Genomic DNA, 17,053 nt, shown 5'->3' on the forward strand with positions numbered 1-17,053 from the left:
CGAGACAGATCTCGGGGTATTCTTGGATTATCACAAAAGAGCTATATAGAAAAGGTACTTAAAAGATATGGCATGTAGGACTGTAAACCAATGGATACTCCAGTTGCTAAGGGAGACAAATTTAGTCTCAATCAGTGCCCTAAAGGTCTATTACACATCAGCTGTAGGGAGTCTCATGTATGTTCAAGTGTGTACACGTCCGGATATAGCGTTCATAGTTGGGGTTTTAGGCAGATATATGAGTAATCCAGGAATTGACCATTGGAAAGCAACCTAAAGGGTCATGAGGTACTTAAAGGGAACAAAAGATTATATGCTCACATATAGGAGATCAGACCAATTAGAGATCATTGGATACTCTGACTCTAATTTTGCGGGATGCCAAGATAGTAGCGATCTACTTTGGGCTATGTTTATCTAACCATTGGAAAGCAGCCAAAAGGGTCATGAGGTACTTAAAGGGATCAAAAGATTATATGCTCACATATAGGAGATCAGACCAATAAGGCATCACATCAGTCATCACATCAGTCATCATGGCTGAGAAATTTTGTCACTGGGATGCGAATTGTGGACAGAATTGAAAGACCACTAAAGTTATATTGTGACGATAGGTCAGCTGTGTTGTTCTCCAACAACAACATGAGTTCAGTTAAGTCGAAACACATCGACATTAAGTTCCTAGTTGTTAAGGAGAAAGTACAAAGTGGACAACTTTCCATAGAACACTTAGGCACTAACTTCATGATTGTGGATCCTCTTATAAAAGCTATCACACCCAAGGTCTTTCATGAGCATACTGCTCACATGGGTGTTCTACAATGTGAGGATTTTTTGGTTTAGTGGGAGTTAGAATGTGCACATCTTTTGTTATGTTCTATGTAATTTCGATATTATGTACGAATACTTTGTATTCAAACTTCAGTTGATTAATCATTCAGTTTGGTATTCTGTCTTTATACTTTGTACAATAAGGTTTTATGCAATTATTAAGGATCTCACTAAAGTTAAGTAGGACCAGTTGAAATTGACATGTACAGATCATATTCATGTGATTTTCATGTTACACATTTCATGATGAATCTATGTCATTTAGTTGTGTCAATGTTGGTGATCATTGTTGAATTAGTCATGATTGATATGGCGAAATTCATTGTAATTCGATATGAAGACAGGACTAATGGATGAGATAATTTGGATATGCTTGAGTCATAATGGCAATATTTAAGCACGCAATAAGAATAACACATATAGAGAATCATATGTGTGACCAGTGGGAGATTGTTAGAATTCGTGACAATTTGTGGGTCACAAATATAATTATATAATTGTGTTATGGCCATTATTTAATTAGCCCAAATATAAAATGATCTCTAGTAATTAATTTGGTGGCTAAGGGCATATGTGTCATGAAATATTATAAGTGTAGATACATTTAGACAATTTCTGATTTGATGAAGGGACTGAATCAGAATTTTTGCAACTTAAGCAGTAACTGCTTCAGTTACTTTTATGGGTTATGGTCCCCATTTGTAGAGCAACGAGTTTTATTGAGTAGGCTGATGAGAATAAAGGGAATTGTGAAGAGTTATCAAAGCATAAGATAACACACCATCACAATTCCATAAGGTAACCATAAGTCAACAACATTATCAAGCAACACTCTTGGAACTTGGCATTCTCATTCCCCTCTAGAGAAGCATAAGGAAAACCATTAAGTACTCTAACATCTCGAAGATCATCACACTCTCGTACCTTCGAGATTCCAAAGGGCTAATCAAGGTATGCTCTTCTTCTTCACCATGAAATCTTTTGGGGTTTCTTCGGTCTAGATCATGGTTGTTCCATTTTTATTTATGTATGGGCATAAACATTGGGTTATGGGAACGAAGTCATGATCATAAGGATTTCCGCGTTCAAGCTAAGGATTATAGTTGGAAAATCTCCAAAAGTGGTGCCTTCTTAGAAAAGTAGTCCAAGTAAGCATGGTGAAGGGATGACCTGTCAAATCTGCTCGTGTTAGATTTGCTTAAGAATGTTGAAAGTAATGTTTATGTGAAGGGCTAGTTTTATGCGGCTCATCTTCCACCAAGGGATATTCTTGAGTGGTATTATGTGATGTAAAAGAGATAGAAGTTTTGGCACTCTCAGCTTTATGCAGTGACATAAACAAATCAAAACCACCAATGCCTTCATCACAAGAATCTCAAGGAGAAACCAACCAACAGAGATAGTAGGAAGAAGATTTAAGAAAGAAAAAAAAAGAGAGAGAATCTCAATGCAACGTTTCAACAACATAGTGATTGGGTTCTTGAACCTGTTCACAGTCTTAGCATCAACACGAATAATTGGTGCAGGTTTATGGCTACCAAGGAGCACTATAACATGTCATTATTGGATAAAATTTGGATTTGTTGTAACTGCCAAGGTGGGGAGTGGAAGTGCCTGGTAGAGTGTATAAGGATTATCATCTTCATGATTATTCACTATGGTTGAGGAATAAGATAATTAAGGATGATATTTATTGGAGCCATATTTAAGAATCTGTTGAAATCAAAATGCTACAAACATGAATTCAATCCAGTTCATTCATTTTCAAAACGAAATATATGAGGACCCATTTTTATGGGGGTTAGTTCACTTTATAAATACAGCCTTGGCATACATTTTGGTACATGATTACAAAGCAGTCACTAGTAGGCATTTGTATGTTGAAGCTGTATTTTACTACTGTGACTTTGTAGCAAAAAAAATTGCCAACCTTTATCAAGAGTATGATATATCAAAGTCTAGATGGGAGCATATGCACTCATATTCATGAATACAGAAACAAACTACTGATACATACCGCGTATAGAGGCACAACAAAAATCCTATAGGTATACTGTTTTTTATTCCTTTTTCATATAATTATTTTACGTTGTTTTATTTATTCTTTTTTCTATAAATAACCATCTCTTAATAAATTTAGTTTTTAACAGTGTAATAATTAAATCATTTTGAGTAATATGATAGTTCTATAAAAAAACATTACTTTACAAATAAGGGTGTCATATAAAAAATTTCAAATAACTTTAAAAATCTCTTTCACATTTGATGCAGTGCGGACATTAGTTTTTCATGCTTCGTCGATCTTGAAGATGATAAATTTTCAATCACGTTTAAAAAAATCTCTTTGAGATTTGATGCGATGCGAATATTAGTTTCTATTGCTTCATCTATCTTAAGGAGAATAATATTTCAATTACTTTTAATAAAATCTCTTTAGATTTGATGAGATGCAAATATTAATTTATGTTGCTTCATGTATCTTGATGAGAAAAATATTTCAATTATTTAAAAAAAAATCTATTTGTGATTTGGTGCGGTACGGACATTAGTTTTTGCTGCTTCATCTATCTTAAAAATGACAAAATTCAAATTCTATTTCGACCAACCAATTTTCAAACTAGAACTACGTAGTCTTGATTTCTCTATTGCATTTAGGGATACGTAGAAGAAATATGAACTCTTGTCAGACACAATCATAAAAAATATATTTTTTGTTTTAGTAATTAAATTCTTATTAAATGAATTGTTTAAAGGTATAAAGTCTATGTGATTAGCAAGTGTATTGTTTTAATACAGGCGAACTATACTTTCCTCGATCCGTAATCAACTCCCGAACTCAAAACTCTTGTTCAAAAGACCATATTATCCAAATTGGGCATTAAATAGAGTTTTCTATATTTTAACCACAAAAAACTTAATGGTGACTCCAAATCAATCGGGAGATGTAGAAATCGTGTTCCTCTCTTCCAGTCGAAAATCGGGTCGCGAGAAACTTTAATTAATGTTTCCTTATTATCATTTTTTAACTTTAAAGTGAATATTTACTTTGGTCCTTAAGATTTTGTACGTACCAATTTGATCTTCAAAAAAATAACAATTCAAACTATTATTCAAAATAGTGATCATGAATTAAAATAGTCATAAAAGTATGCTAAAAATACTAAGATAACTTATATTTGATATTTTTTAGATTGTTCTAGAAATTTTATTTTTCCAACGACCAAATTGATAACCATAAATTTTTTTGTAGGAACAAATCATGTCTTTAATTTTGTTTTTATTATACTTGCATTGAGGCAATTGCTTAAGCCAGTGTAAGTTAAAAAGATAAAGTGTTATTATTTTTTTATTTTTCTATGTATTTCTACCTAATTGTCCTGTCGAATAATGCAGAGAAGTCTGGCTCATGAATGATATATATACTAGTTGCAAAATTATGGTGTTTCATGAATATCACTCTGAAAAGAGGAGAAATTCTTAGATATATTAGAAATATAGGGTGATAAATAATTATCAAACTTAAATATAAGACAATATAAATAGTTTATTATATAGGTAAAAATTATTATAAAAAATAAGATAATAAAACTCAAATAATAACTAATAAAATAAACATAAATTATATAAATTCAAATAAAATAAAAGTAAGGTAATGATTTCTCCATCCAAATATATAATATAAGACCACTTGATAACTTGTCTCCCAGTTATGCTTAGGAGTAATTGTTCAAAGAAAATAAATAGTGTGAAGTTTTATTTATACCCACAATTTTCTTACTTGAAAAACAAAAAAACTCAGCATCCCTGCATATACATGACATGACAGCTGTAATAGCATAGTTGGAATTATTAAAAGCATAATCAGCCACCATTAGAAAAGAGAAATTGAGCAATATGAGAAATCCTGCTGGAATCAAATACTTTATCTCGATGTATGCATCATAATATTTTATCTCCTATGGTTTTATCAATGCGTACCTTGAGAGCATAGGTGAAGGAATAAAATATATTATTTTTTTAGTAAAGTTTTCATCAATCCTCTAAAGGTATAATGTTTATCAAGTTAGTACGAAAAAACAAAGCTCTTGGAAGTTTAAGATAACTATCATATACTCTAAACTTTTTAATTTCTAAAGATACAAATAGAACATAGTTACCATATAAGTCTTTTAGAAGGATAATGTTATATATGGCCTCTTTAAACTTTTAGGACTTATCCATTGACCATTTTCTTTAGAATATGTGGAGAATAAAATTTGTGTTTTTGATAGGGCCTTAGAACTATGCAGAATTAGTAGGAAATGTTAACAGTAAGAAGATAGAAAAAATGCAGAAAAAAGAGATAATAATTAATCCTTCATAGCCTCCAGACATCAACAGCCTTAGGTTTTTATACAGAAGCTAGAGAATTTAGGGTTACACTAATGGATCTGGGCTGTTCACACAAGTCCAGTCTGGAATAGAAGACATAATTTTAATTGATAACTAATTTTACTGTTTCATCACAAAGTCTGAGAACCAATTGGGCTTTTGTTTAATTCGTATGGGCCTTTGTAACTCATGTTCAGCCCTTATAGGAATTGGGTTCCTATCATCACTCAGCCCTTGAAGAGACACCTTGTCCTCAAGGTGTGTAGAAGGTTCCGTGTAGTGGATTCCACGTGGACTGGGGATGCAACGGTTGGCACTGGCAAGTGGGGGACAGCTGGATTTAGTGGACGGTTGGATCATCATTGGCGTCATTTTGGGGGATGGAATGAACCCTCCAGATTGAGCTTGTGGGGAAACGTGTGTTTGACCCTTGGAGACGCCTTGGGACGCGGCAGTGATTAATGCTTTGGCAGAATCTGGCAGGTAATCCAAGGGTTGGAGTGGAACTCCCAAATCCAATGGATCTGCATGCACTTGGTGAACTGCCCGAGGAAGCAAGGTGGTACACAGCTTTAATGCCTTATCAATGCACTTTGCAGAAGACAAGATAATATTATTTACTTCCATATTATCACCATCAATGAAATCTTCCACACTATTCTCTCCCCATGCCTTCTCCTCTGCTCCAACACGGTTTGCGTCTCTCCCCTCAACCAAACCGTGATGCCTCTTCCCTTGCTTCTCATTCAGCAATGAACATTTCTTGTGCTCCATATTCGCACTAGACCGTGAAGCAGAAAGCGGTGGTCCATCCATGGCTGACACACCGTTCTGGACTGGTGGTTCTGGAAATGCTTCCGTCGGGGGCAGGTCAATGGTATGAGCATGTGGGTCACCATGAAAACGGCGGAGCAACGAAACATGAAATACTGGATGAATACGAACCGAAGAAGGGAGGTCGAGGTGATAGGACACTGAACCGATACGCCGAATCACTTTGAAGGGTCCAAAAAAACGACGGGAAAGCTTATGAGAACGACGGCGAGCCACGGTGTTCTGCCGATACGGTTGGAGCCGAAGGAGGACCCACTCCCCTTCTTCAAAGGTAATGTCTTTTCTTCCTAAATCAGCTTGTGACTTCATGCGTTGTTGAGCATGAAGGAGATTTTTTTTAGAGTGACTAACATTTCTGTTCTGGTTTGTAACATATCTCGGATCTGTGGATTGGTGATGGAACCGGGGAGATAGTCACGAAGAGACGGAGGTGGTCGGCCATATAACGCTTCAAAAGGTGTAAGCCGAAGGGATGAGTGCAGCTTTGTGTTGTGCCAGTATTCCGCAAGAGAAAGATGAGCAAACCAGCGAGTCGGATGTGTTCCGGTGAAACAACGCAGGTAAGTTTGTAGTCCCCTATTTACAACCTCTGTTTGACCATCGGATTGGGGATGGTAGGCTGTGCTGTAGCACAAGGACGTCCCCAAGAGCTTAAAAAGCTCTTTCCAGAACCCACTAAGAAAAATCGGGTCTCTGTCGGAGACGATACTCTTTGGGACACCATGGAGTTTGCATATGTCGTTCAAGAAACGACGTGCCAAAGATTCTGCCGAAAATCGTGTCGGTAAGGCAATAAAGTGGCAGTACTTAGTAAGTCGGTCCACAATAACCCATATAACCGTGTGCCCTTGTGATGGAGGTAGATGGGTTATAAAATCCATAGAAAGATCTTCCCACACCCGTTCTGGTATTTGTAATGGCTATAATAATCCTTGTGTTTTCTGTGGCAGGGATTTGTTGGATTGGCAGATGGCGCATTCACGGACGAATTTCTTGATGTCCTTGCTAACCCCAGGCCACGAGCATGAAGCTGTCAGTCTAGCCAAGGTGGGTCGCCAACCAGAATGTCCGGCTACCGGGGTTTCATGAAATTCCTTCACCAAAGTCAGTCGGAAGTCTTCAATGGCAGGTATGAACAGTTTCTGTTGGTAAAATAGATATCCGTGTGAAAAATGGAACTGATCGGATATGTTTTGTTGTATAACTGCTTGCCCAGCTGGTGTTTGATAATAAGAATGAAGTCTGTCCAGAAGTTGGGGAGTGACGGAAGTCATGGAGTAGCACTGGCCGGATTCTTCGGAGTGACACCGGGACAAAGCATCAGCCACACGATTTGAGGTACCTAGTCTATATTTTATATCAAAAGTGAACCCGATTAATTTTGTAGCCCATTTTTGCTGTTCTGGAGTGTGGAAACCCTGAGTCATCAGGTGTTTGAGACTCTGTTGATCTGTGTAGATGGTAAATTTCCTGCCAATAAGATACTGACGCCACTTTTTTACAGATTCGGTGACGGCGAACATCTCGCGTACATACGCTGAAGAATGCTGCATTCTTGGTGTCATCTTCTTGCTGAAGAAGGCCAAAGGGTGACCACCTTGAGACAACACTGCACCGATAGCAACTGCAGAGGCATCAGTTTCCACATCGAAGGTCAAGGAGAAATCAGGAAGATGCAGCACTGGAGTTGTAGACATTGCATTTTTTAAATTTGTAAAGGCACTGTGTGCCTCATTTGGCCATGTAAATTGTTGTAATCGTAATAGGTCGGTGAGGGGAGCGGCGAGTGCGGCGTAATTCTTTACGAACTTTCTGTAGAACCCGGTGAGGCCCAAGAAACCCCTGAGAGTCGTGTGAGAACGTGGCTGAGGCCATTCCTGCATTGCTTTAATCTTGTCGGGGTCGGGTCGGACCACCCCGGCTGAAATAATGTGGCCTAAATAACTAACTGTATCAACCCCAAACAAACATTTGGAAAGCTTGGCATAAAACTGGTTAGAAACAAGTAGGTCCAATATGATGCTCAGATGCAGTAGATGATCAGTTAAACAAGAGCTATAAATAAGGATATCATCAAAGAAAACCAGAGCAAACCTCCGCAAATGGGGCCTCAAAAGGTCATTCATTGCTGCTTGGAAGGTGGAGGGGGCATTTGTTAGCCCAAATGGCATAACTAAAAACTCATAGTGACCATCGAACGTCCGAAATGCTGTCTTGGCAGTGTCATTGGCATTCACACGTATTTGGTGATAACCAGATCTTAAATCGATCTTGGAAAAAATGGTGGCTGCACCGAGCTCATCCAACAATTCATCGATAGTGGAGATCGGGAAGCGATCATGAATGGTGATTGCATTGAGAGCCCGATAATCTACACAAAATCTCCATGTGCCATCCTTTTTTTTTACGAGCAAAACTGGGGAAGAAAATGGGCTAGTGCTGGGTGTTATAATTCCTTCTGTTAACATGTCCTGGATCATTTTGGTCATGATGTCTTTTTGTGAGTGAGGGTATCGATAAGGTCGAACCGAGACTGGAGCAGTGTTAGGGAGTAGGGGAATAGAGTGGTCATGGGGTCTTGAAGGGGGGAGGCCATGGGGGTTATGAAAATTTTTGTAAAATCTCGTGAGGAGAGTTTGAATTTGGGAATTGAGTGGTGGGGTAGTAGTGGTGTTATTAGTAGTACCATTGAGTAAGGGTAAGAAAGTGATTGTATGGAATGAGGCTATAGAATCAGTGTAGAGGAGACGAAACAATTGATGAAATGTTGAAGGGGAAATGGAAGTAGTGGTCTCACCCTGGAGGGTGATGGTGTTTTCCTCCACCTTGAAAGACATGGATGGAACCGCGAAATCAGAGGTGACTGGACCCAGTGTTCGCAGCCACTCAATACCTAACACCACATCGGCCCCTTTGATGGGTAGTAAGTAGAAGGGAATGTAGAATAATTGGTTTTTGAGTTGTAAAGGGGTGTTGGGACACAGACCTGTACAATAGATATAGGCACCATTGCCTACCATGACTGGAAAATTTGGAGTGGGATCGACGTCCAACTGTAGGTAGTGTGCTAGGCGAGGCTGAAGCACATTATGGGAGCTTCCGGTATCTACCAAAACCGTAACAGAATGACCTGCGATGGAACCTTGAAATCGCAGTGTCTTGGGTGATGGTTGGCCTTCGAGAGCTTGTTCAGATAGTTGAAAATGAATAAGCTCGTCAGGAGAAGGTTGAATGTCTTCGTCTACTGTTTCCATTGAAGACAAGAGTTGTTCCTCAGTGGAGTCTAAGTCATTTACTAACATTAGCATAAACTGTTTTGGTTGGCATTTGTGACCTGAGTGATATTTTTCATCACAGTTGTAACATAGACCTTGGGCGCGTCGCTCTTGCATCTGTGCAATTGTGAGACGACGGATTGGTAAGGCAGTTTGGGTAGGAGGATTTGTGGATGTGGTTGCTGGTTGGTATGTAGGACGTGGATGAGGTGGTTGGTTGGAGTGAGGTGGGAAGGGCGGAAATCTGCTAGTTCTTGGAAAGGTGGGTTTGGAGTCTTTAATTTTAGATTCCACCAATTTTGCTAGACCCAAGGCATCTGCAATGTGTGTTGGGCGTAACACAGCCAACTCGCGCCTTATCTCAGGAATAAGGCCCGATAAGAAACAGTTCAAGATGATTTCGGGGGATAGTCCCCAAATACGATTGCAGAGTTTTTCAAATTGGCGTTGGTATTCGGCCACTGAGCCTGTTTGTCGAAGCTTAAACAATTCCGCTTGGTGATTTTCATAGCATGAGGGACCGAATATAGACTCCAAACAGCGGGTAAAATTGTCCCAATCCAGAAAAGTGGCATTGTGAAAAGCCCACTTGAACCAACTTAGGGCTTCTCCTTTCATATAGAATGAAATGATGTGAAGACGTTGATCTGGTGGAACTTGGTAGAGTTGAAAAAACTGTTCAGCTTGGAACAACCAGTCCAATGGTTCAGATCCGTCAAATGGGTTTAGCTGTAGTTTGGGGGGTCTAGGTTGTGAGGGTGCGGGGGGCATTTGGGGAAATTGTGGTCGGAGGTATGGATGAGTTGGGGTAAAAAAAGGTGAAACAGGGGAGTGTGCATAGTTTGGGAGGTTGTTGGGGGACTGTAGTTGTGGTGGTGGGTTGGAAATGGTAGGATTTGGGATAGGTAGGTTGGGGGGGGATATTTTTGGGTAATGGAACGTTGGGGTTAGGGTTGGAGACATGTGAGGATCCAGGTTGAGTGAGGGACAAGTGGGGTGGTTCAGGGGGTTGTGGTGGAATAGTATTCATACCTGCTAATTTTTCTGTAATACAACGTAGAGCTTCAGCAATTGATTCATGCCTGGAGTCTTGCTGCTCTTGTTGCTCCTTGAGTTTGTCCGTCAAGATCTGAACCAGAGTGTCATCAGCATCTTTGTTTGTGGTTTTAGGAGGCATGGTAGCAAGAATGAAAGCACCAAATTGATAGGGCCTTAGAACTATGCAGAATTAGTAGGAAATGTTAACAGTAAGAAGATAGAAAAAATGCAGAAAAAAGAGATAATAATTAATCCTTCATAGCCTCCAGACATCAACAGCCTTAGGTTTTAATACAGAAGCTAGAGAATTTAGGGTTACACTAATGGATCTGGGCTGTTCACACAAGCCCAGTCTGGAATAGAAGACATAATTTTAATTGATAACTAATTTTACTGTTTCATCACAAAGTCTGAGAACCAATTGGCTTTTGTTTAATTCGTATGGGCCTTTGTAACTCATGTTCAGCCCTTATAGGAACTGGGTTCCTATCAGTTTTACTATAATTTTTGTTGCAAAGTGATATATTTAGTTTTGAATATTCAGATATTATAATCTCTAATAATTTTTATTAGTCCTTAATTTTTAAAGAATTTATTAAAAGCATTAGTTAAATTTTTAGTATCAATCAATATATGTTTTCATAATAATTAACCCTTACCTTCAGTTAAAAATCTTAGAACAAACATCACATCCATTTACATTTCTCCCCTATATGAATATGGGTATGTGAGATCATAATATATCACTTCAAGAATCAAATAATAAAAAGTATACAAACATTTTATACTATATGTATAGTATATACAAAGACAAATATATACTATATATCATTTATATCTATATTTATATACTATATATAAAGTCAAAATAATTAAAAATCATCATGTCATAATTTCATATTCTAAATTTAATCCTTCTATAACTTACCCTATTAATAAGTATCACAAACTTCTACACATTCTCTTACTATTTTCATTCTTTTATAACAATCTATCACTACTCTTTCACACATTCTCTTACTTCCACATATTATTTTCCTCATCCCAATGAAAATAGTCAAAATACCCTTCACAACCACAATAACACACTGCACGGAAAATATTCAATGACTCCTATAATGATCATGAGAGACATAATAAGAGAAATTTGCAAAAACTTTGTGTATATCCAATGTTCAATCTTATTAATTTTCTTAAATCTTTAATATATATTAAGTTTCTATGTTGCATTTATCATACATAAATCATTTTTTCTTCAAGAATAATAATAAGAAGATAATACATTATATTAATAAAATAAGAATTAAGTCGATATGTACAAAGTCTCAGTTGACGCACTAATATATAAAGGCAAAACATAATATAAGTATCACATTGATGTAACTTTCACTTTCCTGTTTTGCCATTGTTACTAGTTTTTTAATCTCAACAAAAACTATATAATCATATATAAATATCATCAACATAATAATCATCTTTCTCACTTTAAATTGAATATTATAATAAAGAAAAAATTATAATATAAAATACACCAAATAAAAAAGTACAACATAAAATATACTCAATATAAAAATATATTATAATTTTCTAAAATAAAATATATAAAACATAAATATTTTACACCACAAAATCTAGACCAACAAGTACCAAATACATGTGGCCCCACTAGTATAAATAAAGTTGATGTGTAATACTATGTCAAAATTTAATATTGGAATCAAATACTTACGTCTTGGATCACATAATTTAGTTTTGTTCTATCTCATCCTAATTAAAAAATTATATTTTTAACTTGCATTCTATTATTTTTTACAAAATCTAATCTATCAATATCATCAACAATAAATTTTATATCTTTTAATAATAAAATTATTAATAACAATAACAAACTCTATATCTTCTAATAAATTATATTCAATTTATTATTTATGAAAATGCTATTCATCTATCAAATAAATCCGTTTATGTTTCAAATGATTCATATGGTCGAGTACACCCATTACAAATTTCATTACAATCAAACAACTATGAATAAATCATGGGGTAATAAAAATGTATCATTCCAAGGTATATACTACTATTGTACTCACCAAGACACCAGTAACAGAGAAAATGTGTTCATTTATATTTCCTTTTCCATGTTTGTTAAAATTAAAGTATTAATCTTTGATGTTGATATTTGGTATGAAAATAAAATTCCTGGTTTGATTATGCACATTTATTAATTAATCACCTAAGAAAGAAGGAGTTTTAAAAGCTAAAATCATTCAACTTTATGATAAAAGTTAAATCTTTGACTAAATCAGGACTTCACTTCAAGAGTTATTTTCTCTCTTCTATTTTTTCTTTTTTCTCTCTCTCAATAATGAAACTGTCCTCACACTTCAAAGACTAAATCCTATTTGATTGTTGACTTAATTATGACTCAAATCTCAACTTACTTTACTTTTTATTAAAAAAACCAACTTACGTTTATAACATAATGCATATTCAGGAAAATAAAATTAACTGCCTATTTTTATAAAAGAATCTTACAAATTTTTAGTTAAACTATTTTAAGTACCAAACAAACTGTTATGAATAGAGCGCAATGCGGAAGCACACAAGATTTAACGTGGAAAAACTCCTCAATATGGGAGGTAAAAACCACCGGCAATCACGAGCAAAGTTCCACTATGAAAAAAAAAGTACAACAAATCCTTTTATAATGATAAGGACAATGAATAATATTTTCTCTAAAAATACTCTCTCAAATAGAACAAAAAAATTCTCACCAAAATACACTCAAGGCTCTTGTATTTTTGTTGATGTTGCTATGAAGATTTTGTGATGATTTAATATACCACAACTCTTGTCTTTTTATAGTAGAAGAAGAACCTTGGAAACTTAGAGGTCAAACTTGAATATCTTGGAGGCCAAGCTTGAATATCTTGGTGGCTAAAATATATGAGAGGCACATACATCTCAACAATCTCCACCTTGGCTCAAATTTGATAAGATGCTCATCGCCAAATAAAGCCCCGAATGGCACTCAAGTGTTGTAGAGACCAACCAATTCTAGACAATGCTGAAACTTGGTATTTGGAAGAGGCTTGGTAAGCATATCTGCTAGATTCTCTGATGTATGAATCTTTTCCACTATAATTTCACCAATAGTAACAATATCTCAGATAAAGTGACATTTTATATCAATGTGTTTGGTCTTGTCATGATAACGACTATTCTGAGTCAAGTGAATAGCATTTTGACTATCACAAAATACTGTAAGAACACCCCGTGTTAGACTAAGTTCATTTACCATACCTCGAAGTGAAATAGCCTCCTTAACACCCTCTATTGCTGAAATATATTCTGCTTCAGTCGTAGACAATACAGCAATGGACTGAAGAGTAGCTTTCCAGCTGAGAGCACTATTACAAAGAGTAAAGACGTAACCAGAAAGAGATCTCCTTCTATCAATATCACCACAATAATCTCAATCAACATAACGTACAACATCATCGGTTGTAGCCTTGCTTCTGTCAAATACCAAGTCAATGCCAAACGTAACTTTTAGATACTGAAAAATCCATTTTACAGCACTCCAATGATCCTTTCTAGGATTATGCATATATCGACTGACCATGCTAACAACATAGGTTAAATCAAGTCTAGTGCACACCATAGCATACATAAGACTACCAACTACACTAACATAAGGAATATGTGACATACGCTCCATCTCTTGCTCTGTGTTTGGGCAAATATCTAAAGATAACTTAAAATGTGCAGCAAGTGGAGTAGAAAAGATCCATCTGAAGTTTTTTGGAAATAAATACAGTCATCAAATTGAATCCTGCAATAACCTTGCCCAATCATAAAAGAATCAAACCTCTTGCACCATTGTCTAGGAACTTGTTTAAGGCCATATAAAAATTTCTTCAATTGACAGACAAGATGCTCCTTCTCAGGAACAATAAATCCATCGGGTTATTCCATGTAAATTTCTTCTTCTAGCTCTCCATGCAGAAAAGTTATCTTTACATCAAGTTGCTCTAACTCAAATCAAATAAAGCAACAAAAGCAAGCAAAACACGAATGGAACCATGACAAACAAAAGGTGAGAATATCTCATTAAAGCAAATACCTTCCTTTTGATTAAAGCCTTTAGCAACTAAACATGCTTTGCATCTCGGATCTTCAACCTCGGGAATGTCGTCTTTCTTCTTATAGACTCGTTTATATCTCAGTGGTTGTTTGCCTTTGGGAAGCTATGTTAAAGCCCAAGTAACATTCTTATGAAGACTTCAATTTCTTCATTCATAGCCACTCGCCACTGTGAAGAATAAGCACAAGAAACAACTTCTGTATAGTTGGCAGGTTCGGCAACATCATTTACTTCTTGTGCAACTAACAATGCATAAGCAATTAAATTGTCACCATCAATGTATCTAGGTGGGTGTTTAATTAGTCTTTTGATTCTGTCTCAGGCAATACGATAATAATCTTCCTGTTGATGAATAGAGGAAGTGGTACTATCATCATTATCAACATAACAATCATCAATACTAGATTGATTTGTAGAGGAAGATGGAACATCAACATTAGGAGTTGTAGGCTTCACTATCAACTCCAGCTTCTCGCTAGTACCCTGCAGATTACCTGTAATAATAGAAGAAGACACAACAAATTGTTTTTTAGAACATGATAATGCATCCTCATTAAAAGTCACATCTCTGCTAAGAGTTAACTTTCGTGACATTGATTCAGAACACCATAAGCGATATCTTTTACACTCAGATGCATAACCAAGGAATATGCACTCAACAGCTCTTGGAGCTAATTTACGATCATTAACATGTTCATAAGTAGGACATCCAAAAATTCTTAAATTAGAATAATCAACAGGATTACCTGACCAAATTTTTTCTAGGATTTTGAAGTCAAGTACTGAATGTGGAGAACGGTTGACCAAGTAGCAAGCAATAGATGCTGCTTCGGCCCAAAATTTACGCCAAAGCCATAACCCAGCATGTGAGAGCATACAACGAGCTCTCTCAAGTAAAGTCATGTTCATCCTTTCTGCAACACCATTTTGCTGGGGATTCCTTGGAATGATTTTGTGTCTAGCAATACCATTATTCGTGCATAGCTCATTAAAGTCACCATTGCAGAACTCTAACCCATTGTCTGTTCTGAGCTTCTTCGTTTTCTTCCATGTCTGGGTTTCAACAAGAGTTTTCCACTTCTTGAAAGTGGAGAAGGTGTCATTTTTATGCCACAAAAAATAAACCCAAACCTTACGAGAAAAATCATCAATGATGGTCATCATATAGCGGCATCCTCCATGGGAAGGAACTTTTGAAGGCCCCCAATGGTCAAAATGAAGATAATCAAGAATACATTTGGTACGGTGTGTTGCGGTGGAGAAACTAACTTTTTTCTGTTTCCCAAAAACACAATGTTTGCAAAACTCCAACTTACTAATATCGTGTTTACCAAGGTGAACTTGCTTGCTCAAAAGATGTATGTCTTTTTCACTCATATGCCCCAGACGCATGTGCCATAATTTGGTGACATCATTACCAGGCATAGAAGAAGATATAGCTGTTGAGCCTGTCACAACATATCCTTGCAAAATATATAAACTACCTATTTGGTTAGCTTTTAATAATACAATATCACCTTTTAATACCTTTAGAACTCCACCTTAGCTGAATACCTGCACCCAAGAGAATCTAGGGTGCCAAGAGAAATCAAGTCCCGCTTCAAATCTGGAATATAGCGGACATTAGCCAAAGTTCTAACAACACCATCATGAGTCTTGATCTGAACTGTACCTATTCCTGTAACTTTGCATTATGTATCATTTCCCATCAAAAAAACACCACTATCAACATGTTCAAAAGTGGTAAATAAATCCTTATAAGGACACATATGAAAAATACATCCATAATCAAGAATCCATTCTGTTTTATTCATCTTATTAGAAGAGACAACATATAAAAGAATATCACCGTTAGAACCAACTTCAATATTAGTAGCTTCAGGGGATTGTTAAAATTTTCCTTTTTTTTGTTTTTCTTGTTTTTTCTTTAAGATAAAAAAATCAGGAATATCATGTCATGGTTTCTTGCAATAGCGATAGGTTTTGTTGGATTTGTGTCCCTTGGATTTGGATATGAACTTTTTGTAATTGATACTGCTTTTTTCTTGAGTTCTTGTCCACAGAATTAACTTCAAGATCAAATTTTTCTTTGGACAATAAATTAGATTTAACATCTTCAAATGATAAGGTATCATTGTTTCCATACAACATGATTTCTTTGAAATGTTTATAGGTAGAAGGTAAAGAAACAACCAACAAAACAACTTTATCCTCATCTTCAATATTAATATCAAAATTTTGCACATCCATAATAATAGAATTAAACTCATCAAGATGAATTTGAATAGGAGTACCTTCAACCATTCGAATGGTATATAACCGTTCTTTGAAACGAAGTTTTTTTGCAAGGCTCTTGGTCATGTATAAAGTTTCTAACTTTAGCCACAAAGCCGTGGTAGTTTCTTCATTGGCAACTTCACGAAGAACCTCCTTGGATAAGCCAAGTTGGATTGTCGAAAGCGCCTTTTCATCCAACTCGTCTCATTGATCATCAGTCATGGAAGCTGCTTTCTTTGACTTCCCATCTAAAGCTTTCTTTAATCCGCTCCGGATAAGA

The 17,053-nt window shown here is 36.1% G+C and overlaps 1 protein-coding gene across 1 annotated transcript; it reads right to left on the reverse strand.

Moving 5' to 3' along the window:
- On the reverse strand, positions 6,957-16,857 carry LOC109359708. The gene is made up of 8 exons (XM_019604404.1): positions 16,791-16,857; positions 15,766-15,944; positions 15,243-15,627; positions 14,826-14,990; positions 14,621-14,738; positions 14,064-14,143; positions 10,252-10,529; positions 6,957-10,040 (listed from the first exon to the last, which is right to left on the reverse strand). Exons 1-8 carry the CDS (start codon positions 16,855-16,857, stop codon positions 6,957-6,959), a joined length of 4,356 nt encoding a protein of 1,451 aa, XP_019459949.1.

The sequence above is a fragment of the Lupinus angustifolius genome, chromosome LG11 (assembly GCF_001865875.1).
Source record: "Lupinus angustifolius cultivar Tanjil chromosome LG11, LupAngTanjil_v1.0, whole genome shotgun sequence".
NCBI classification, from domain to species: Eukaryota; Viridiplantae; Streptophyta; class Magnoliopsida; order Fabales; family Fabaceae; genus Lupinus; species Lupinus angustifolius.